The sequence below is a fragment of the Pleurodeles waltl genome, chromosome 6, assembly GCF_031143425.1.
Source record: "Pleurodeles waltl isolate 20211129_DDA chromosome 6, aPleWal1.hap1.20221129, whole genome shotgun sequence".
Taxonomy (NCBI): domain Eukaryota; kingdom Metazoa; phylum Chordata; class Amphibia; order Caudata; family Salamandridae; genus Pleurodeles; species Pleurodeles waltl.
This window is the reverse complement of record NC_090445.1, coordinates 1,649,049,046-1,649,074,014: the sequence shown is the minus strand read 5'-3', so window position 1 is coordinate 1,649,074,014 and position 24,969 is coordinate 1,649,049,046. Positions and strand designations below refer to the sequence as shown.

The 24,969-nt window shown below is 43.3% G+C and overlaps 1 protein-coding gene across 2 annotated transcripts in view; it reads right to left on the bottom strand.

Moving 5' to 3' along the window:
* Positions 1-24,969, bottom strand: part of WDR5 (WD repeat domain 5) — a 148,118-nt gene that overhangs the window by 65,119 nt on the left and 58,030 nt on the right. For both annotated transcript variants that reach the window (XM_069241570.1, XM_069241569.1), the window contains exons 11-14: positions 18,162-18,237; positions 8,663-8,696; positions 7,819-7,893; positions 1,476-1,563 (exon numbers count right to left, since the gene is read on the bottom strand). In XM_069241570.1, the coding sequence (XP_069097671.1) occupies positions 1,476-1,563; positions 7,819-7,893; positions 8,663-8,696; positions 18,162-18,237 (273 nt within the window). The remainder of the gene's footprint in view (positions 1-1,475; positions 1,564-7,818; positions 7,894-8,662; positions 8,697-18,161; positions 18,238-24,969) is intronic.

The following is a 24,969-nucleotide window of genomic DNA, read 5'->3' as shown; positions in this document are numbered from 1 at the left end:
TAAGATTACTTTATTGAAACATCACTGCGTGAGCCAAAACTGGATTTCATATCTCAGCTCCCTACCAGATGGTATGAGGCACCAGATAGGGATGCCCCCTGTCCGAGCTACTGTTCATTTTTAGCTGTAGAACCTCTGGCCCAAATTTGTTGTCAACAGAACTACGGTTGAGGAATATATGCAGACTGATCGCTCCATCAATCAATAATTTCTAGAGTGTGCTACTCACCCATAGGGTTTCAAGGTGCTAGAGGGGGACCTCAGAGATCAGTTGAAGAGCCAGGTCTTGAGGTCCTCCTTGAACTGAGGCAATGATGGCGACTGTCTGAGGTACAGTGGTAAGGTGTTCCAACCTTTGTCAGGTATGAGAATGATCTTTCTCCAGCCAAGGACTTATTTATGCTGAGTATGTTGGCAAGCGACTGCTGGGACAAGTGGAGAGGTCTGGAGAGGGAGTACCAGGTGATGCAGTGGTTGAGGTAAATAGGTCCGCTGTCATGGAGGGCTCTGTAGGCGTGTACGAGGAGTTTGAAGTTGATCCTCTTCTCCAGAGCCAGTGGAGGTTCTTTTGGTGTTCTGTGATGTGTTCTCAGTGGGGGATATGGTCCCATATTTCAGAGACCTGCTGCATCATCTTGGGGAAGCGGCACACCTAATGTCAGATTTCAGTGACACTTGCTTTTATTCGTAAACCTGATACAAGTCTTATGCTTTTTTTTTTGTGGACTATATTATACCCCACAGGACACATTTGGACCGCTACAGATCCAACCAGCTACACAATTGTTCCGCTATTTGAGGGTGCAAGTGTACCGTAACCTAGAGGACCTCCAAGACAGCAACCTAGGCAGCGCTATCGCTGTTAAAATTGATTGGGGATGATCACTGGCACAAACTAAAATAATGTATACTAGGCCTATATCCCAGACGCAGAACAGACCAGGTGTCCTCCCATTTTGCAGCCAGTCACTATTACAGACCAAACGTTTGTTGATACAACATTACAAGTCTTCAGGGCTCCCTTCAGTTGTCTTTTGGAGGGAGGAGGGGGCACACCAGGGGCTATACAGTGTATCGAACAAACCTAAAAACACTTATTGACAGAATGCTGATGAAACACGTGTTTTCCATCACTATTGAAATTCTGCTGTAAGATGCGCAACTCCATATAAGTTGAAAACTGAAAATGAAATAGATTGTGTTAAAAGAAAAATTAAAAAAGAAGAATCTGGAGGAAATGATAAAATACCAGCAGAATGGTTTCTACACGTCTGCACTGCTCCCATCTGAAAGTATTCAAGATATCCAGCCAAAGAGTAAAGCTGGTAACCCAATAGCATTAAGATATTGCATGAACACCGACAACACACATGAATGTTGCTTCAATTTCAGTGTCCCTCTTATTTTATTCTATTCTATGTAGGTCTAACTCACACCTTACGAATTAGTACATGGTTTCCACACCAAGTGCTTACCTGTATGCCCCTGTAACTTCTGTACAATTTCCTTAGTCTGGAGGTTCCAGATGTAAACCAAGTTGTCTTCTGAACCAGAAACAATCCACTATAGAGAGATAAGAGGAAAGACATACATACATATTAAAACAGGCTTAGCAGTTATAGCCACATTACAGATTCCCACAGTGCACCGATACACATTAAAATGCAAAACAATCTCAAATAATCAGCCATGGTCACAAAAGAAAAGCGTAACAAGATCATAGATTTGTTATACAGAAACATTTGAATCCCCATTTTTGACTAACTGATTCAGAGTTATTTATTTGGCCCACCACTTATTTCACTCATCATTCAGGATCCAGGGAAACAACATTAGTTAGTGCTTCCAATAAGTGAATCTTGTTTAAGTTTAAAATAGTCCTCCTGCCTGCAAGAATATAAGTAATGAGATTTCCCTTCTGCATCAGATTCTACAATGAACTCATCAATAACTGGATCAGTTAATCAAACAGACTGCACAAAAAAGTCTGACCCATCTGCTACATGCTGTGGATTCCAAATCTAGGCAGAGTCCACAAAGATGAGGGTTGAGTGTAATGTAGCTGCTATACAAATTTGAGATGGTAAGATTGCCCATTTAAATCACAGTGGCAGTTCACTTGCTTGTGGAATGAGCCTTTGGTCTCCAAAAGGGTGATTACAATTTATTTTCCTTAAACAAAATCATACAACATGATATCCACATAATTACCGATTGTTGTTAACAGGTTGTTTAACTTTTCTAATGTCCTTTATTTTCCCCCCCATAATAATATTGTATCCCTCCTCTAACATGCAAATTAAACTGGTTTCTAGAGAGAATTGCTTTTAAAAGAAGAAAAAGGTGGATATATTTTTTATTTGGATCTCAGAAACTACTTTTGGCAGGAACGACTGAGGACTTGTTAACCATGTTCAAGTTGACTGCTTGCATCATGCCTACTTTACAAGTACCTTTGCTGTAAGCAGTAAAAGCTTCAAAATGTACCTTAACAGAAGATAAATGTAGGTTGAACCTTCACTGTATGCCAGAGATACATCACCGCTTTCTCCTAGCAAGTGGAGGGGTTTCCTGCAAGAGTCAGAATTCAATTCTTTCCCTTATAAAAGTTTTGGACAGTCTACAGCATGTGTAGTTTGCCTTAAGTATGTGCATATAGTCTTGAGGCAATTTTGGATGGCCATACTCTATGGCTTCAGGAGCCAAGCTAGGTGATGCAACATTAGTGGATGATTATGCCCTCTGGGTCAGCTAGGTGATCTGACATGCATCACAACCTCCTCTAATGCAATTTAATATTTGGAGGGATTCTAGAAATCACAACTACAAATGTAGTTCACATGCAATTAAGTATCATCCTCGTCTTTAAATCTTCAACATAGCAAGGGCTACAGAGTGGAGGGCTAGGGCCTTTGTGGCACTAGTCAGACTTTTCGGATTACAAAAATACTGTGTGGGTCTGTCAGTTTTGAATGTTACCCAAGTGTCTTATCTGTAAACCTACCACTGCTACTCACACCCTCAAACTACTTAAATTCCTTCAAAAATAAAAGTCACTGATTGGGAACCATGGTGGTCTATTTTACAGCTCCAACTGTTCACTAACAAGAAGACAATGACAGCGAATCTATTTTCCTTCTCCCTCATTTGTGATTAGGCATTTTAAAAAGGACACCATATTTGTTATTTATTTCCAGTATGACAGAAATAAGCCTGCCCAGATGGCATCGTAGACATTCGTGTATGAAACATTTTCTCAAATAACCCTGGCCAACAGCAGAAAAGCCTAACAAGAGCATAGACATGCTAATAAAGACATGTTCCAATCCCTAGTTTTGATGTGTTGGAATACCAATCCTTTCTCCAATTATCCAAAAGAAAAGTCAGTTAGTGCCTCCAATATGTGAATCACAGATGCTGAAAATGTCAAAATGTTTAATTATTAACTATACTTTAACACATCAAAAAAGTGACTTTCACACCCTATAAACCTAAAACATAATGAAAGAAAAAATAAATGAAACCACAATCAGAAATACAAGGAGTCGATGAGATGAATGAAACTTTATTATGGACTATCAATCCCACACAAAGCCAGAAAAAGAATCCTAAAGTACACTTAATGGTAACTTTAAAAAAAAGTTCCAGAGGTATTAAGGGGATATTATACAGAACTTCAGAGATCCAAAATCTGAGTTATAAAGTTATATTTAAGAGTTTCTGTCCAATGTGTCAATCAATGGTTTACCGACGAACACTGAATGCTATTTTTGGTACATACTGATTAATCTGGAGATCATCCTCCACACACCGCCAGCTAAACTCAATTGTCCTAGCATTTAGATATCCCGCCAGGAGAATTCACAATCAGGAAGATGCCCTATTGCCCTAGCCAACACCAGAGGTGCAGAGCCTCGTAGGACAGAACCCATTACCCCACTCAACTCTGGTTGTTACATTATTACCTCATGGCGATGGTGTTGTCATGGGAACATGAACCAGCCTTCATTTAATGGATGGCAGGAAGGTCTTCAGAGCAAGGTGAAAAGTCAGAAGCTCCACCAGACTAAAATGGAGCTGTTTCCACAGAAGCCTAGTGCCCCCTGATCTACACCTCCCCCAGATGGCTTCCCCAACCTAGAAGTGATGCATCAGTTATTTGTGTTTGTTTGCATTTGTCACCCTAAGTGCACCGGGTATGCCCAGACCCACTATGCCACTAGATTCAAGCTACCCTGGCTGACGAAGGCTGATACTCTGAAACCAGTCCCAGGATACTTGGCCTCACAGTTTTGGCTGGACTGTTCACATGGGGAACAGGGTCAATACTGATTTGCATATGGCTGGGTCCAAACTGGGATGGCATGGTGAGCAAAAGGATTGATGAATTAAACCCAGATCTATGACTGGAGCTGAATGTTTGATTGGATCCGCATTCCATCCATCATTTGTGTTTGTTTTCATCGGTCACCACCACCAGCTTTGGGTGTGACAGGGAAAAGGGGGTGCCACTAATCCAACTGCGGTCGAGCAGTCACTACTGCAAATCTCATTCTGCCACCTACAAAATCTGGATAGAATACAACAGGTTCTTTGGTGCTGTGCCCACAGAGACTTCAGATTCTATTGCAGAGCCTGTATATGCAACCTAGAGTAGTCGACAAGTAGGATGCAGGAAGTTACAAGGCCATGCTCCCACCCAGTCCCAGGACCAATGCTGGAAACTCAGGATCATAGCCCAAATGTCATGGTCTCATGACTGAGAAAAGACCCTGAACTGCACTGTATCCAAGTCACTCTCCCCTGAAAGGAAGCCTTTATAAAGGAGTTTCGTGCAGCTTGGCACATTGATCACAAACCTAGATATCAGGTTTGCTAGGGAGGTGGTCTATTAATGACTACGCTGATTCTGCCTTCAACAGAAATCATTGAGGAAGGAGAAAACGTGCACCCCCAATACATGAAGGTGGACTTCAATCACATCCATGGCTTCCATTAACACCTAAGGGGAGCAGGTGAAGCCAAAGGGGAGCACAGCAAATGGGGAATGCTCCTGGCCTATCTTACTGCAATTAACATGTCAGGTTGCAGGAGTGGTGTATGAAAGGAATGTAATGGACTGCCACCCTGGGAAAAAGTGATTAATCCTGCCTCTAGAAGAATGAGGTGGGAGCTGTTAAAGACAAAACATAGTGGGCTTGGCAGCAGATGGCTTGGGGGCTGTGGTTCCATGCCACTGACCTAGAGTGGTTCTTACTCAAAGTGCAAGACTCCTTTTGATGGACATCAAGCTGCCTGGAGGTCCATAATGAGGACACCAATGTCAAGAATTACGAGGCAATATGGAAACGACTGAAGACTTTCAAATAATGTTAAGCAGATAAGAAAAGTAGTATAATACTGGGTAGTAGTGGGTATTAAACATAAGCCTGGAAAAGTGTGACTAGCCTGTTTTCTTTCTCGTTTCAAGGACTCTATATTCCATGTGTAGATCTGTAACATACAATGTGTGTTCTAAGCAGAAAAGGTGTTGTAGCCAAAAAAGTTTGTTTTGTGCAAAGAAAAGGCGAGTGTGCACATTACAATGTTACCATTCAAATGAGCACATGGTGAGACCTATTTCTATAATGTAAGGTGAGCAGACATTAGTAGGCCCAATACCTAGAATCAATAGGTGCAAAATCACAAATATTCCTTTCTGCAACCTCTATATAAGGCCTAATCAGCTCAGCTAAATGTATTTGATATTGCTGAAGTCAACAACAAAATCTGAGCATGTTCATTTTTAGAGTATTTAGAAAATACAAGAAATTAGGCCCTGAACAAGGGAGTTAAAAGCAAGACTGTCAAGGAAAAGACCTGAGGTGCTTGTGCTGGAAATTTCTAGACAGCCTAAATTCATCCTGTGGACCGAGGACATAAATATGTTAAAAGGCACATTCCTAAATATCACAGCTTGGCTAAACTGTATGAATACAGACCCACTGTGCAGATTTGTGAACCATGTCATGAAGTCCCCAATTGAACATATCAAAGCAAAGATGGAAGTAACACAAGTTAAATGTGGCTAATCAGAAGGGCAAGCGAGGATCTGCCAGTTCGAGTTGAGGAGCATTTGTAGTTGGATTTGGAATAATAGACATCTAGGGTAAAGAGTCCTAGGATCAGACCAGCAAGAGAGGCTGTTCCTGCTTCTCCACGAATTGACTTAGGTCCCATGAATGAATAGAAACGTGCCAGGATTAGGTAACACACTTAATTAAATGTTTAATGTGTTTTTCTGTATTTACATTTACAATTACAATGCAAGGTTGCTTTGGCTGGGTGAAATTTGTCCAACAAGCTCCCAAGCAAAATTATGAGTAGGAAGGAGTAATTGTCCCAGACCAGTATGTAAAAAGATGGCAAAGTTCTCAGCTATGAGTATCTGTATTTTTAGGTCTCACCTGGTTGCGAAAAACTGGTTGTGAACTCACACTGGACTTCCACAGCCCACCCACTGCTTACCATTATCTGGCTTTGTGGTCACTCATTTACTTGCTTCTTATGAAGGCTTGTCTTTTGTTTTTTCCTCTCCTGGAGCACAGCCCCCTTACAATCTATCTGATTAGCCGACATCTTTTCACTGGTCACATTTAAGTAACTATTTTGTGTATGTGTTTTCTTGCAGTCTCATGTGCTGCTTCCCCCATTCAAATAACACCTCCTCTATGTGTTCTTCCCCACCCCTCCCAGTCCGTCTGTAGAAGCACAGCAATAGGGATAATTCTCCTGGTGTATAGGTGAGAGTTGCTTTTGTTTTATCACCAGCATTGCACCTATTACAAGAAAGCTCAAACGCTGGCACCCAAAGTCATTTATGGCGCTGGGGGAAAAGTCCATCTAAGGCACTCACTCTGCTGGCATCTGATGCAGATAGTGTCTGAGTTATCCTACTTAAGCAAATATATAGGACCAAACGGTTGAATTCTGAGGAAAGGAAATTAAGTCTTGGCAAGCATTTCACTTTACATTCTGACACCTCATTATTTTTACTTTCTCCTCAGTTTTTCCCCGCCGAGTGCAAAGCATTGAAAAAACATGCCATTTAGAAAGACTGTGAAAATTAAATTCAATATACAGTTCTAAGACTCTACAATATGGGTTTGCTTTTCCTCTAGCATTATGAAAAGTTTTTTTTTACTTTTTTCCAAACAATGCTTTACAATCATTAGCAAAACCAAAAGGCACACCACTCCTATTATAAAGGTGGTATTCTATTGGCTTTGCCAATGTTTGCTATAATATAAATTAACACACAATGATTAAATGAGATAGCCTAGTGTCACTGAATGAGAAGAAAATACAGGAAACAAGTGCTAAAATGGTTTCCACACTGAGAAGTTGTATAGAGTTCATGAACAAGTAAGACCATTATCTCTAAAGATCAACAGAGTAAACTTTCTACATTGAAAAGTAACCAAGCTAGCACACAATTCAAGATCATGCTTGCGGAAGAGGAGATTATCATGCAAATTTGTTGACATTCATGCCAATAGGAAGGTATTTCAATGTATCATACACTTGCACATGGAACTGGTAAAACAAAGTGAATGTGACAAACAACATGTTTATCTTCACTGCTTAGAATTAGAAGAGTGGACTTAAAAACATTGTTAGTGTTTCTGAAAAGAATTTAATTTGATGTTTCAGATGGAAATGATGCATAGGCAGAGCTCTAATGTTTTAATGCTTTCTCAACCTCTATGGAAGGCATGTAAAAAAAAAAAAAAAAAAAAAAAGTATAACAAAAGGATGTCTAGCTCCATCGCAACATACCTTGCCGCCAGTCACGGAGAAGTTAGCAAATATGCAATATTTTTCGTTCTTGTGACAAGTGTAGGTTTTCAGGCACTGAACATAAAGGAAATGTCAAATAAAAAAGTAATTTATAACTTTTCTAAGAAGCGCACAAGAAAAACAGTGAATCATCAAATGGTTTACCAGAAACAGTACTTAATCACTAGTAGTAGACTGACCCAAGCAACAGATGCTCTTATGCACAATACTCAACCATTTTGGGAGACTTCTACTGCCTATCATTATCAATGAAATGATTCATGCTGCCAAAGGTCAGCATTAACATCACAAGGACTGTCCTTCATTACGTTTTGCAATCCAAAATCACACTAATTTTATTCTTATAAAGGTCGATCTAATTAAACAAGTGTATATAAAAATAAAATAAAAAAATAAAAATAAAAAAAACACAAGCACACAGTTTAAAAAATAAAACTATTCACAAACTTCAAGACTTGAAGACTGGCGCTGGCTCCAACTAGTGCCTGCCATCTTATCTACAAACCCTATTACATTACAGATGTACATTTGCCACCCTTAAACAATAACGTGCATAATCAAGAAATGGTTTGTGAACTGAACGGGAAAGTTTGGAGTCTTGACGATTGAAGAGAGGCTATCACCCAACAAGTTGTGTTATTTGGACACTGTTTCAATAAGCAAAGGTACAGCCTTAACAGCTGTCAAATAAGTTATAAGTGGCATAGCTTGCATTAAGCACGGACAATAACTATTGACAGTCATGATGTGCAATTGAGACAGATTTCAGCTAAAATAGAAGGTCAGCAGAAAGATCATTTAAAAATGTGACACGTATGCATACCTTTCCTTTGCTGTAGTCCCAAAGTTTTAAAGTACTGCAAAAATAAATGGAGAAAATTAGTTTATATTAAGTGCCATAAAGGTCGTCTTGCATTTACTAGTAGGTCTTATGCTCTATGAAAGTTGGTCCAAGCACTGAAGCTCAAATCCACTCAGCCATCAACACTACAAGGTACACACCATCCACATTCCCACTTTTTCAGTCACTGACATGGTTAGCCATCATAAATTCTTAATGAACAATGCTTTACAAGGTTATCAATTTGACATGAGGCTTTTTTTGGTGACACCCTTAAATATTATATCTTGAACACAGAGAGCATGCCTCGGTAAACATGCCTTTGTAATGTACAAACAAAATCCAATTCAAACAGTCACGGCTACCTAATACAATTATAAGGAAAATGTCACTTACCCAGTGTACATCTGTTCGTGGCATGTTCCACTGCAGATTCACATGCTGTGCATTTCTTCTGCCATCTAGTGTTGGGCTCTGAGTGTTACAAGCTGTTTTTCTTCGAAGAAGTCTTTTCGAGTCACGAGATACAGGGACTCCTCCTCTTCGGTTCCATTGCACATGGGCATCGACTCCATTGTTAGACTGTTTTCTCGCAGAGGGTAAGGTAGGAGTGAGAGTATATAGGTAAAAGAAAAGAGATGTCCATGCTAATGCAAATATGTATATATACATATGTACAAAAGTTTGTAACTTAAACGACTACAGGCTCCTGGGGAGGGTGCATGTGAATCTGCAGCGGAACATGCCACGAACAGATGTACACTGGGTAAGTGACATTTTCCGTTCGGTGCTATGTGTAGTTGCAGATACACATGCTGTGCATAGACTACAAAGCAGTTTGTCCTCCCATAAAAATAGCAGTGGTTAGCCTGTAGGAGTTGAAGTTGTTTAAAATAATGTTCCGCATACAGCTTGGCCTACTGTGGCTTGTTGTTGTGATAAAACATCTACACAGTAGTGTTTAGTGAATGTATGTGGTGTTGACCAAGTGGCCCCTTTACATATTTCAGCCATTGGCATAGTGCCTAAAAAAATCCATTGTAGCACCTTTTTTCCTTGTAGAATGTGCTTTAGGAGTAACTAAGAGTTGTCTTTTGGCTTTAACGTAGCATGTTGGATGCATCTTACAATCCATCTTGCTAAACCTTGTTTTGATATGGGGTTGCCTGTATGAGGTTTTTGGAAGGCTTCAAACAATTGTGTAGTCTTTCTAAATGGTTTCGTTCCGTCTATATAGTACATTAAAGCTCTTTTGATGTCTAATGTATGTAGAGCTCTTTCTGCCACAGAATCTGGCTGTGGGAAGAAGACTGGTAGTTCCACTGTTTGATTTATATGAAAAGGTGATACAACCTTTGGAAGAAATTTTGGGTTTGTTCTTAGTACAACTTAACGCTTGTGTACCTGAAAGAATGGTTCTTCAATAGTAAAGGCTTGAATTCCACTTACTCTTCTTAAAGATGTAATTGCCACTAAGAAGGCAACCTTCCATGTTAAAAATTGCATTTGGCAGGAGTGCATGGGCTGAAATGATGGGCCCATAAGTCATGTAAGCACTATGTTTAAATTCCAAGAGGGGACTGGAGGTGACCTGGGTGGAATGATGCGTTTTAAACCTTCCATGAAAGCATTAATGACAGGAACTCTAAATAAGGAGCTGTGCTGTATATGTTGTAAATATGCTGAAATAGCAAGCAGTAAGATTAAGTTTTATGGAAGAGAATGCTAAATTTGTTTTTTGTAAATGAAGTAAATAGCATACAATGTCTTGTATTGATGCTGTAAGAGGGTTAATAGGTTTAGATTGACAGTAATATACAAATCATTTCCATTTGTTTGCATAGCACTGTGTAGTAGTGGGTTTTCCTGCTTGTTTAATAACTTCCATACATTCTGATGGGAGTTGTAAATATCCAAACTCTATGCGCTCAGGAGCCAAATTGCTAGATTGAGTGTGTAGGAAGTTGGCCCTGTATGCACTATTTCAAAGTAAGGAATAGTATGCACATAGTCCAAGGGTTCCCCTCAGAGGTAAGATAGTGGCAAAAAGAGATAATACTAATGCTCTATTTTGTGGTAGTGTGGTCGAGCAGTAGGCTTATCAAAGGAGTAGTGTTAAGCATTTGTTGTACATACACAAGCAATAAATGAGGAACACACACTCAGACAATTCCAGGCCAATATGTTTTTGTATAGAAAAATATAATTTCTTAGTTTATTTTAAGAACCACAGGTTCAAATTTTACATGCAATACTTCAAATGAAAGGTATTGCAGGTAAGTACTTTAGGAACTTTGAATAATCACAATAGCATATATACTTTTCAAATCAATCACATATAGCTATTTTAAAACTAGACAGTGCAATTTTCAACAGTTCCTGGGGGAGGTAAGTATTTGTTAGTTTTTGTAGGTAAGTAAACCACCTCAGGTGCCGGTCAGGTGCAGAGTTCAAAGTGGTGCCCAAAACGCATAGGCTTCAATGGAGAAGGGGGTGCCCCGGTTCCAGTCTGCCAGCAGGTAAGTACCCACGTCTTCGGAGGGCAGACCAGGGGGGTTTTGTAGGGCACGGGGGTGGGGGGACACAAGTTAGCACAGGAAGTACACCCTCAGCAGCACGGGGGCGGCCGGGTGCAGTGTGCAAACACACGTCGGGTTTCCAATGTAAATCAATGGGAGACCAAGGGGTCTCTTCAGCGATGCAGGCAGGCAAGGGGGGGGGGCTCCTCGGGGTAGCCACCTGGTCACTCCTGCACTGGAGTTCCGATCTTTCAGGTCCTGGGGGCTGCGGGTGCAGAGTCTTTTCCAGGCGTCGGGATCTGGGAAGCAGGCAGTCGCAGTCAGGGGGAGCCTCGGGATTCCCTCTGCAAGCGTTGCTGTGAGGACTCGGGGGGGGGGGGTCAACTCTGGCTACTCACAGTCTCGTAGTCGCCGGGGAGTCCTCCCTGAAGTGTTGTTTCTCTACAAGTCGAGCCGGGGGCGTCGGGTGCAGAGTTGCAAGTCTCACACTTCTGGCGGGAAACGCAGTTGTCTTGAAGTTGCTTCTTTGGAAACAAAGTTGCAGTCTTGGGTGAACAGAGCCGCTGTCCTCGGGAGTTTCTTGGTCCTTCTAGAGCAGGGCAGTCTTCTAGGAGGATTCAGAGGTCGCTGGTCCTGGGGAAAGCGTCGCTGGAGCAGTGTCTTTTCGAAGTGGGGAGACAGGCCGGTAGAGCTGGGGCCAAAGCAGTTGGTGTCTCAGTCTTCTTCTGCAGGGTATTTCAGCTTAGCAGTCCTCTTCTTCTTAGGTTGCAGGAATCTGAGTTCCTAGATTCAGGGGAGCCCCTAAATACAGAATTTAGGGGTGTGTTTAGGTCAGGGAGGGCAGTAGCCAATGGCTACTAGCCCTGAGGGTGGCTACACCCTCTTTGTGCCTCCTCCCAAGGGGAGGGGGTCACACTCCTATCCCTATTGGGGGGATCCTCCATCTGCAAGATGGAGGATTCCTAGAAGTCAGTCACTTCAGCTCAGGTTGCCTTAGGGGCTGTCCTGACTGGTCAGTGACTCCTTGTTTTTCTCATTATCTCCTCCGGCCTTGCCGCCAAAAGTGGGGCCGTTGCCGGAGGGAGCGGGCAACTCCACTAGCTGGAATGCCCTGTGGTGCTGTAACAAAGGGGGTGAGCCTCTGAGGCTCACCGCCAGGTGTTACAGCTCCTGCAAGGGGGAGGTGATAAGCATCTCCACCAAGTGCAGGCTTTGTTACTAGCCACAGAGTGACAAAGGCACTCTCCCCATGTGGCCAGCAACATGTCTCGAGTGTGGCAGGCTGCTAAAACCAGTCAGCCTACACGGGAAGTTGGTTAAGGTTTCAGGGGGCACCTCTAAGGTGCCCTCTGGGGTGTATGTTACAATAAAATGTACACTGGCATCAGTGTGCATTTATTGTGCTGAGAAGTTTGATACCAAACTTCCCAGTTTTCAGTGTAGCCATTATGGTGCTGTGGAGTTCGTGTAAAACAGACTCCCAGACCATATACTCTTATGGCTACCCTGCACTTACAATGTCTAAGGTTTTGCTTAGACACTGTAGGGGCACAGTGCTCATGCACTGGTGCCCTCACCTATGGTATAGTGCACCCTGCCTTAAGGCTGTAAGGCCTGCTAGAGGGGTGACTTATCTATACTGCATAGGCAGTGTGAGGTTGGCATGGCACCCTGAGGGGAGTGCCATGTCGACTTACTCGTTTTGTCCTCACCAGCACATACAAGCTGGCAAGCAGTGTGTCTGTGCTGAGTGAGGGGTCCCCAGGGTGGCATAAGATATGCTGCAGCCCTTAGAGACCTTCCCTGGCATCAGGGCCCTTGGTACCATGGGTACCAGTTACAAGGGACTTACCTGGATGCCAGGGTGTGCCAATTGTGAAAACAAAAGTACAGGTTAGGGAAAGAACACTGGTGCTGGGGCCTGGTTAGCAGGCATCAGCACACTTTCAATTCAAAACTTAGCATCAGCAAAGGCAAAAAGTCAGGGGATAACCATGCCAAGGAGGCATTTCCTTACAGAGTGTCTTGGGATTCGGGTGCCTGATTTGGCCTTTGTTTTGTGTCAACAGATCTGGTTGGTCTAGGAGCTTGGAATGTGGTACTACTGATAGGTCTAACAATGTTGTGTACCACGGTTGACATACCCATGTTGGTGCTATGAGTATCATGTTGAGTGAAGTTTGATGTAACTTGTTGACTAGAAACGTAACGAGTGGGAGAGGGGGAAAAGCGTAAGCAAATATCCCTGACCAATTGATCCACAGAGTATTGCCCTTGGATAGGGGATGTGGGTGTCTGGATGCGAAGTTTTGGCATTTTGTGTTTTCGCTTGTGGCGAACAGATCTATGTTTGCTCCCATTGTTGAAAGTATTTTTGAAGTACCTGAAGATGAATCTCCCATTCGTGTGTAAGTTGGTGATTTCTGCTGAGGATATCTGCCAAATGATTGTCTATCCCTGGAATATATTGTGCTAACAGGTGAATTTGGTTATGGATTGCCCATTTCCAAAGTTTTGGGGCTAGAAGGGAGAGTGGAGACGAATGTGTCCCTCCCTGTTTGTTTAGGTAATACATGGTTGTCATGTTGTCTATTTTGATAAGGACATTCTTCTGTGTGAGAAGAGGTTGAAAAGCTTCGAGTGCTAGGAAGACCTCTAACAACTCCAAGTGATTTGTGTGTAGCCGTTTGTGTTTGGCATCCCATTGTCCTTAAATGTTGTGATTGTTTAGGTGAGCTCCCCAACCAATCATTGATGCATCTGTTGTAATTATGGTCTGAGGCACAGGGTCTTGAAATGGCCGCCTTTTGCTTAGATTTGTGGAATTCCACCACTAAAGGGACATGTATGTTTGGCAGTCTATCAACACTAGATCTTGAAGTTGAGCGTGTGCCTGTGACCATTGTTGTGCAAGGCACTGTTGTAAGGACAGCATGTTTAGCCTTGCGTGTGGAACAATTGCAGTGCGTGATGCCATCATCCCTAAAATCTTTGACAAATCCGACAGTGTACTGTTGATTTGTTTGTATTTGTGAGATTTCATTTTGGAATGCTTGTATCCTTTGTGTATTTGGACATGCTAGTGCTTACCGAGTAATCAGTATTGCACCCAAATACCTTTGTATTTGTGCCGGTTGTAGATGTCATTTTTGGTAGTTTATTGAGAACCCTAGTGTGTGCAAGGTTTGTATTACATGATTTGTATGATTTTGGCATTGCGTATGACTGTTTAATTTTATTAACCAATCGTCTAGCTATGGAAAGACATGTTTATGTTGTCTTCTTAGGTAGGCTGCGACTACCCTAGGCACTTTGTGAATACCCTTGGAGCTGTTATCCCTAAGGGTAACACTTTGAACTGATAGTGCTTTCCTTGAATGACAAACCAGAGATATTTTCTGTGTGCAGGATGGATGGGTATATGAAAACACGCATCTTTGAGGTCTAATGCTGTCATATGATCTTGTTTTGGAGTAGTGGGATAACCACCTGTAGAGATACCATGTGAAAATGTTCTGACAGGATGTAAAGATTGAGGGTCCTGAGATCTAATATGGGCCTGAGGGTGCCATCTTTTTTGGGAATTAGAAAATATAGTGAGTAAACTCATGTCCCTATTGGAGATTGTGGTACCGATTCTATTGCTTGTTTGAGTAATAGAGATTGGACCGCCTCTTGTAAAAGACTGATGTGCTCTGTGGATAGTTTGTGTGACCTTGATGGTATATTTGGAGAAGTGGGTTTCAATTCTAGGCAATAGCCACTGCGGATAATTGGTAGCACCCAGTTGTCTGTGGTAATGTTTTGCCAATTTTTGTGGAACTGTTGAGGTCTTCCCCCCCAAACCCACACAGGAGAGGTGTGGAATGGAAGGGAATGAGAAAAGTCACTGTTTGGGGTGCTGTGGAGGTTGCTTAGAGGTCTGAAATTTCCCTCCATTTCTGGGGTACTGTCCTCTATATGTGCCCCTAAAACCATCTCGTTGGTATGGTGGTTGGTAGATTGGTTTTGCCTGTTATGTGGACGCCTCTGTCATCTGTGGTCGGAACTCACCTCAAAAATGAGGTTTCCAAAAGGATCCCCCTGTATGGAGTCGAGTGTAGTGCGCCCATTGTTGTTGCAGTGTCTGAATCCTTTCTTAATTTTTCTACGGCTGTGTCAACTTCTGGCCCAAAAAGATGTTTTATCAAATGGCATATTTAACACAGCCTGCTGGATTTCAGGTTTAAAGCCTGAAGATCTGAGCCATGCATGCCTACGTATTTGTCACTGCAGTATTGACACTTCTAGCAGGGGTGTCTGCTGCATCTAGGGCAGAACAAATGTGATTATTAGTAATGGCTTGCCCTTTTCCCACTACTTTTGGTGCCCTCTTTTGCTGTTTTTTTGGGGAGATGCTGAATTATGTCTTGCATATCGTCCCAATGAGCTCTGTCATATCGAGCTAGCAGTGCTTGTGAGTTGGCTATCCTCCACTGATTTGCTGCCTGGGATGCAACTCGTTTCCCAGCAGCATCAAACTTCCTGCTCTCTTTGTCAAGTAGGGGTGTATCTCCTGATGACTGTTTGCTGTTTTTCTGGCAGCACTAACGACCACAGAATATGGAGGTACCCGATGGGTGATGTAATCAGGATCTGAGGGTGGAGGTTTATACTTATTCTCTATCCTGGGTGTTATTATACGTGCCTTAACAGGTTCACTAAATATCCGATCGGCGTGTCTTAACATGCCTGGGAGCAAGGGATATTTTGTGTATGTTGAGGATAGGGTGTTAAACAAGAAATCCTCTTCAAGGGGCTCTGTATGCATAGTGACCCCATGGTATGCTGCACTCCTAGCTAAAACTTGATTGTACACAGTGCTATCCTCGGTGGTGAAGGTTTAGAGGGATAGCTGTCTGGGTCATTACTAGGAATGGGATCTGGATCATAAAGGTCCCATGGGTCAACAGTGTCCAGTTGTGAGTCGAAAGAGTGAGTGGCTGACTGCACTGGTGAACGACTAGGAGAGGTAGGTAGGTGTGGAGAAGGAGAATGAGGAGGAGACGATTGAGGAGGTGGTGGTGGTTTCTCCTTCTGCTTTGGCACTTTTGCTGGAGGCTGCATAGTGTCCAATTCCTCCTGAAAGGCAAGCTTTTTTTTCTGTTTTTATAGGAGGTGCTATCTGAATGCTGCCTGTTTCCTTATGGATGTGAATCCTGGACTGCCTTTCATCCATAACCTCAAGTACTGGTTGTAAGTGATACTCCTCTTCAGAGGTTTTGTGGCTTTAAGTTGTTTCGAAAGTCCATGCTCCTCTGTGTATGCTGGCCTTTTCGGGATCGAAAAAGAGGATGCGGTTGACGCTCTCGGCTCCAAAATCGATTTTATAATTTTCGACTCCGATAAATGATGTTTGCTGGAGTCAGACACGGAGCTCTTTGTTGCCTCCGATGTTTTGGGAGGAGTGGCCTTTTTCGGTGCCGAACTGGCAAGTTGGTCACTGGTAGTCTTTTTTTGGGCCGAGCCATGGACTTCCGGCAGTGGCGTACCCAAGTCCTTATATTTTTGCTTTTGTGAGGGTACAGGGGCAGGTGTACTCACATGTTGTCCTGCTGTGACCGGTCTGTCTTCTTCCGATTCCTGTTCGAAGTTGGAATCTCAAACCAAGACTGTTGTTTGCATGATTTCTTCCTCCTCCACGTCGAGATGTTTGCTGCTTCTCAACGCCATTTCGAGTCTCTGTGCCCTCCTGTCTCGAAGAGTCTTTTTAGATCGGAAGGATCGACAGGCCTCACAATTTTCTTCCCGATGATCTGGGGAAAGGCAAAGACTGCAAACCAGATGCTGGCCCATATACGGATATTTCACGTGGCACAGAGGACAGAACTGGAATGGAGTCCGATCCATGAGGCTTCCACGCAGTTGGCCTGAGTTGGGCATGCACGCCCCGAAGGGCGAGTAAAGTTGTCTTCTCCGGCAGTACCGTTGGAAGATGTAAACCCGATCGATACAATACCGACGAAAAATAAAGTGTTTTCAAAGTTTTCCAAATCGAAATCTCGGAGCGAGAGGAAACACGTCCAAACCAGACGGTGGAAAGAAAACAATCTAGCAATGGAGTCGATGCCCATGCGCAATGGAACCGAAGAGGAGGAGTCACTATCTCGTGACTCGAAAAGACTTCTTTGAAGAAAAACAACTTGTAACACTCTGAGCCTAACTCTAGATGGCAGAAGTAATGCACATCGTGTTTATCTGCAGCTACACATGCCACCGAACATATTATTATATATACACACACACTTAAAATTCCATTAATCCAAAGAAAGCATCAAAACAGAGCTTTCATTGGGCTAACAAATTCATTAATTTGCAATTATTAATGAAAGATTAATTCTTCAGGTAGTGTCCACTTAAGAATCCACAGAGAGAAATTATGTGGAGTAGTTTAGAATATTTCCTATTAAGACCTTAATCATACCTGCTTGGCTTAAAGAATATGGCAAATAAAGCCAACCATACGCCATCTATGGCAGTTGTAGGAGCAGCTCATATAAGCCTTCTGAACTTCCAAGAAGAAAGAAAGAAAGAAAGAAAGAAAAAAAAAAAAAAAACCTTTCCCCTTTTCCACTGGCTAACAAGCACAACTGTGCATGCCCTAAAGGGGTTCCTGAGCTTGGTTGAAAGTATCATAAGGCCTTTGGTCATCAGAAGATGAACCACTAAAAAAAAAAAAAAGAAGAAAAATGCAGCTCTGAGAAAACAGTTGAGCTTTTCATGCTCACTACTTCTAAAGTATACAATAAGTAGGTCTGAAATCTTGGCAGCACAAACATTTTACATTTCTTCATTTGTAGATCAATGTTACAAGTACATAATCTACAAGTGTGTTAAATTCTCCTGCCTTGCTTGAAACGCTCCTCTGTAGACATTTTCTGAAAATGCACGTGGACTTAAATTTCAAATGTAAGCATTCATACTTGTCTAATGTTGCTGCTAGAATATATTTGCCATTTGGGGAGAATTTCACAAAAGACACTGGAGGGTTGTCGTCATCTGCAAACAAAAAAATATATAATTTACTAGCATGTTAATCCTATTTAGCTTAAAAATACTTAAATGCAATCATAACAAAAACCACTTCAAAATCCTATCTCTAGGTTACAGGAGACCTGAATGGGTTATGAGCTCAGCGTCGGAGCCACACAAAGAAAAAACACAACTTACTCTTAACTTAGGTTCCCAGGGCTGCTCTTTCATACAGCACATACTTATGAAATACTACTCATCAGTCTATCAATTCCTGGTACTTCAATACAGTCGCAGTGTACATTAAAATACTACACAGGAAACCTTAGCAGCATTTCTGTTTCACTTAGATTCTAGCCAAAGAAGGGACACACCCCATATGACAGGACTCAAAAGGCATTTTGGAATTTAATAGCAGAATATGTGCAGAATTTATGGCATCTGAATCTTTGGTTAAAAGGTCCACCTTTTCCTTAGCCACTTTTTAATCTTTCACAGACTCATTGCAAAACAACGTTACATGGGGAGGTGCAACAGTAAGCCTGACTGTCTCCAGTGGGACTTCTCATAGCCCATGGCAATAAATGTTATGATTTCTGTGATTTACCATCCTTGTCCTAGGGGATAGTACTACATTACCAGTAACACTTCTGCACTCTGAATAACCCAGCACTCCCTTTGTAGCATTTGACTCAAAGGCAGTCAAATCTTATCCGAGGAGGTGGTGAGTGGTTAGAAACTCAAAATGTAGGCAACTACCATTCTGTGCTGCTCACTTACAGTATCCCAAACAGACACCACTGCCAGTAGAGTTTGTGGTGAATCATTTTAGTTTTATTGAGTCTCAGGAGCTTGGCTTTGGCTTGCAGCTATGTGCCCCGTCACCTAGTGATGTTTTACTTAGCCGTCTCCGTTTTATTGCATTTATTTTATTATTTCTTTTAAGATGGCTGCCATTATTTATATTTTATAAAGATGTTTTGATTTGCATTATACGTGCCACTCTGAGGAGACATTATCTGCGTCATGATCATAGATGTACATAGGATCATCATCATGTCCCTTTCTTACCTATATGTGATAGGAACATAATGTACACTTGTTGGGGATTGTTTATGTACTTGGGGCCACAGGTCTGCCTCCTTATCAGTCATTTAGGAGCATACCTGTGTCAGGGATCCTACATGATCTGTATAAATACATCTCACACGGACAAGGTCATTAAAGGGGTTCTTTCCAGATACCATCTATGCTGCATGTCACCTTGCTGCAGAACTCTGCCTTTGTGTCACCACAGAGTCTGACCTAGAGACCTCAATCCAAGGTAGTGAGGGTTAGGGGGCGCTTCTCATGGACTGGTACTGGCAGATCAGGTTTATCACACCTAGCTCTCACTAGGGTACAGATTAGGTTCTCTTGGTTAGGAATTTTATATTCTCATGTTTATAAGTTGGTGGTAGTTTTACATTCACAATATCTTCACAATTCTGCTTCTTGTACGGTGCATTGTCCTTATCATTGCAGCTCATGCATTTTATTGAAGATTGTAGTCTTTTCAATAAACACATTGAAAGCTTTCCTGCATCTCCTTCATTGCCTTGATGTGTATGAGACTTGTTGCTAACATGAGAAAAGGGTAACTTCTGTCCCACTAAAACTTCCCTGAGAGGTCTTATTTAGAGTCCATGCGTAAGGGTACCAGAAATCACCTTTGCTTTCTGAGCTTTGGTGAGCTACTGCTTGTGAGCCGGGAGGGTTGGTCCAACAGTTGCGACTTGTTGTAGGAGTGGCTTAGTCACCTACAAACAAAACTGCGGTCACCCCTAACCCAGCAGTCTCGCCACCACCAACAATGGCGTTTTGGCACTAATTTACAGATATCCCAAGTATAGGTTGCACACAACAGGTACCCTAAGTATCACTATAAGGAGACATCTGTGGTCTTAGGGATACTCCTCCTCAGCTGAATAGGGAAGTACCCAAGTAGGCTGTATGTTGTTCAATCTTGAAATCTTTTAAAGGATCTTTCCACATTTGGTGTTCCTTCTCTGTACCCAATATGGCTAACGCCACAGACATTCCAGAAATTGCAGACATGCATTAACACAACATTTAGTAACCCGTGGCTTAACAGATGAGGGTGGGATGTCACATTTATTGTGGAAGCTCATGAAGCTTACCAAACAGAAACATTCTATTCCTGAGTCATCTACATATACATTTCAGACATACCAAATAGCAAACGTACCACAGAGGAACAGAGCATATCAGTATCTAAAGATACCCCTCTTTTCCTACCAAGATCATCAGAATTGGTTCTAGGGTGCCCTGGAACATGGAATACAAGTCCTGAGCTTAAATGCCTTAAGTAATGATGGATCGATGTTGCCCATGTTTGCCACATATAAACCACATCCTGGTGTATAGGCAAGGCAGATAGCTAACGTACACGCACTTTATAATGATCTAGTACAACTTTACAAACGAGTGGTACAATTCGCTATGAAAACCTTAAATACAGCCCCAGCACAAGCTGCACCAGCTGGTCACCAACTGGCCGTTACTGGGATTAACCCACAAACAATACATTCTATCATGGGCAGAAAAAAAAAAAAACTAACCAGGTGGAAGCAGTGTTTCCCCATAAGGAAACAAAGATAAACAGAATTCTCACAATATGCTTGCAGTTCAGAATGGTTACCTCAGTGGATGACTGCACCACATGGAGTACAGTCTTGCTGCAATTTACACTATCACGCATGGTACCCCGACACTTGCCAGCTTACTGAAAGTGTTAAAAGAAATTCAAAATGAGCACGAGCTGCTTCAGCGCTAGATTTGGGGGCGAAACTGATGCACAATTTTGACACAGTCTCCTCAATAATAATCAGTAACATTAAAGGGGAAGCAGTAGCGTTGGCTATACGCCAGCCGTTACAGGAGACTCCACAGTTGGAACACAAGCATCAACTACCGAAAATTATTTCTAAAACCTATACTAGCATAGGACAGGATAGTTTGGAAGTCAAGTCGAAGAAGCCTGAATTTCAAAGTACCACCCCCTACGGAAGGTACTAAACAAGCACAAGAGGGTTCTAAAAACACTAGGATAAACAAAAACAAAATAAAGACAGAAAGTGAGAGAACAGACTCAGTATCTGGAGAGCTCCGAAAGGAGATATAATCTCAGAAATAGAAAAACTTTTTAAAAACTGACAGATATACTGATTCACGTCCCTCTCGTTCCTTTCAGGATGCACCAGATAGATGAAGTGAGAGAGTAGGCAGGTCAGAGCAACGTACGGACAATGTGAAACAGAAGACAGACCTACAGCAGTCTTTATACAAGAAACAAGACAAATCCCCACAACAAAAGACACAACTTAAAAAGAAAAAGGTGGCAGCAGTTTCAATAAAACATGCCAGCAAACTTGAGAACATTGTTGAGGAACAAGAGGTGGGCAGTGACCCTGCTGGACAGCAGGGCAGAAGTCACAATATGTCGCCAGAGTCCGAAAGATCATCTGGATGTGACAGCATCCAACTCCTTTTTTGTAGTCGAGGCTTCAACGGGCACGTTCTCCCACCCGACAGGATTTATGATTTAAATATCCAAATTGAGGGAGACAGAGCGCACTAATAGTGTAATATTTTGGGAAGAACCTAATTGGGATATCCTATTAGCAGAAGGACTTACCACCTAAACATGTCTGCAAGCTCCCACATAGGGAAGATGTCATTTTGCATTTTTCTCAGATCTTCTTCAGAATGTGGTAAAAGAAGCGTATGCTGTTAACTGGGCTTCGGAAGAGGCACCAACGCAATACTGTAACCACGTAGGGTGGGATAAGGATTTCCCCCTACCATGTAATACCTATCAGGTCTACACTCTGGCCTCAGCCACAATATCCTGTGAAACATGAGGCTAAAGCTCCAGTGAGGGAAAATCCTCACTTAGCTTGAGTACCAGGTGTAAGGAAATGCCTCCTTGGCATGGTTGCCCCCTGACTTTTTGCCTTTGCTGATGCTATGTTTACAATTGAAAGTGTGCTGAGGCCTGCTAACCAGGCCCCAGCACCAGTGTTCTTTCCCTAACCTGTACTTTTGTATCCACAATTGGCAGACCCTGGCATCCAGATAAGTCCCTTGTAACTGGTACTTCTAGTACCAAGGGCCCTGATGCCAAGGAAGGTCTCTAAGGGCTGCAGCATGTCTTATGCCACCCTGGAGACCTCTCACTCAGCAGACACACTGCTTGCCAGCTTGTGTGTGCTAGTGAGGACAAAACGAGTAAGTCGACATGGCACTCCCCTCAGGGTGCCATGCCAGCCTCTCACTGCCTATGCAGTATAGGTAAGACACCCCTCTAGCAGGCCTTACAGCCCTAAGGCAGGGTGCACTATACCATAGGTGAGGGTACCAGTGCATGAGCATGGTACCCCTACAGTGTCTAAACAAAACCTTAGACATTGTAAGTGCAGGGTAGCCATAAGAGTATATGGTCTGGGAGTCTGTCAAACACGAACTCCACAGCACCATAATGGCTACACTGAAAACTGGGAAGTTTGGTATCAAACTTCTCAGCACAATAAATGCACACTGATGCCAGTGTACATTTTATTGTAAAATACACCACAGAGGGCACCTTAGAGGTGCCCCCTGAAACTTAACCGACTGTCTGTGTAGGCTGACTAGTTCCAGCAGCCTGCCACACCAGAGACATGTTGCTGGCCCCATGGGGAGAGTGCCTTTGTCACTCTGAGGCCAGTAACAAAGCCTGCACTGGGTGGAGATGCTAACACCTCCCCCAGGCAGGAGCTGTAACACCTGGCGGTGAGCCTCAAAGGCTCACCCCTTTGTCACAGCCCAGCAGGGCACTCCAGCTTAGTGGAGTTGCCCGCCCCCTCCGGCCACGGCCCCCACTTTTGGCGGCAAGGCTGGAGGGAACAAAGAAAGCAACAAGGAGGAGTCACTGGCCAGTCAGGACAGCCCCTAAGGTGTCCTGAGCTGAGGTGACTCTAACTTTTAGAAATCCTCCATCTTGCAGATGGAGGATTCCCCCAATAGGGTTAGGATTGTGACCCCCTCCCCTTGGGAGGAGGCACAAAGAGGGTGTACCCACCCTCAGGGCTAGTAGCCATTGGCTACTAACCCCCCAGACCTAAACACGCCCTTAAATTTAGTATTTAAGGGCTACCCTGAACCCTAGAAAATTAGATTCCTGCAACTACAAGAAGAAGGACTGCCTAGCTGAAAACCCCTGCAGAGGAAGACCAGAAGACGACAACTGCCTTGGCTCCAGAAACTCACCGGCCTGTCTCCTGCCTTCCAAAGATCCTGCTCCAGCGACGCCTTCCAAAGGGACCAGCGACCTCGACATCCTCTGAGGACTGCCCCTGCTTCGAAAAGACAAGAAACTCCTGAGGACAGCGGACCTGCTCCAAGAAAGGCTGCAACTTTGTTTCCAGCAGCTTTGAAAGAACCCTGCAAGCTCCCCGCAAGAAGCGTGAGACTTGCAACACTGCACCCGGCGACCCCGACTCGGCTGGTGGAGATCCAACACCTCAGGAGGGACCCCCAGGACTACTCTGATACTGTGAGTACCAAAACCTGTCCCCCCTGAGCCCACACAGCGCCGCCTGCAGAGGGAATCCCGAGGCTTCCCCTGACCGCGACTCTTTGAATCCTAAGTCCCGACGCCTGGGAGAGACCCTGCACCCGCAGCCCCCAGGACCTGAAGGACCGGACTTTCACTGGAGAAGTGACCCCCAGGAGTCCCTCTCCCTTGCCCAAGTGGAGGTTTCCCCGAGGAACCCCCCCTTGCCTGCCTGCAGCGCTGAAGAGATCCCGAGATCTCCCATAGACTAACACTGCGAACCCGACGCTTGTTTCTACACTGCACCCGGCCGCCCCCGTGCTGCTGAGGGTGAAATTTCTATGTGGGCTTGTGTCCCCCCCGGTGCCCTACAAAACCCCCCTGGTCTGCCCTCCGAAGACGCGGGTACTTACCTGCAAGCAGACCGGAACCGGGGCACCCCCTTCTCTCCATTCTAGCCTATGTGTTTTGGGCACCACTTTGAACTCTGCACCTGACCGGCCCTGAGCTGCTGGTGTGGTGACTTTGGGGTTGCTCTGAACCCCCAACGGTGGGCTACCTTGGACCAAGAACTGAACCCTGTAAGTGTCTTACTTACCTGGTTAACCTAACAAATACTTACCTCCCCTAGGAACTGTGAAAATTGCACTAAGTGTCCACTTTTAAAACAGCTATTTGTCAATAACTTGAAAAGTATACATGCAATTTTTATGATTTAAAGTTCCTAAAGTACTTACCTGCAATACCTTTCGAATGAGATATTACATGTAGAATTTGAACCTGTGGTTCTTAAAATAAACTAAGAAAAGATATTTTTCTATACAAAAACCTATTGGCTGGATTTGTCTCTGAGTGTGTGTACCTCATTTATTGTCTATGTGTATGTACAACAAATGCTTAACACTACTCCTTGGATAAGCCTACTGCTCGACCACACTACCACAAAATAGAGCATTAGTATTATCTCTTTTTACCACTATTTTACCTCTAAGGGGAACCCTTGGACTGTGCATGCTATTCCTTACTTTGAAATAGCACATACAGAGCCAACTTCCTACATTGGTGGATCAGCGGTGGGGTACAAGACTTTGCATTTGCTGGACTACTCAGCCAATACCTGATCACACGACAAATTCCAAAATTGTCATTAGAAATTCATTTTT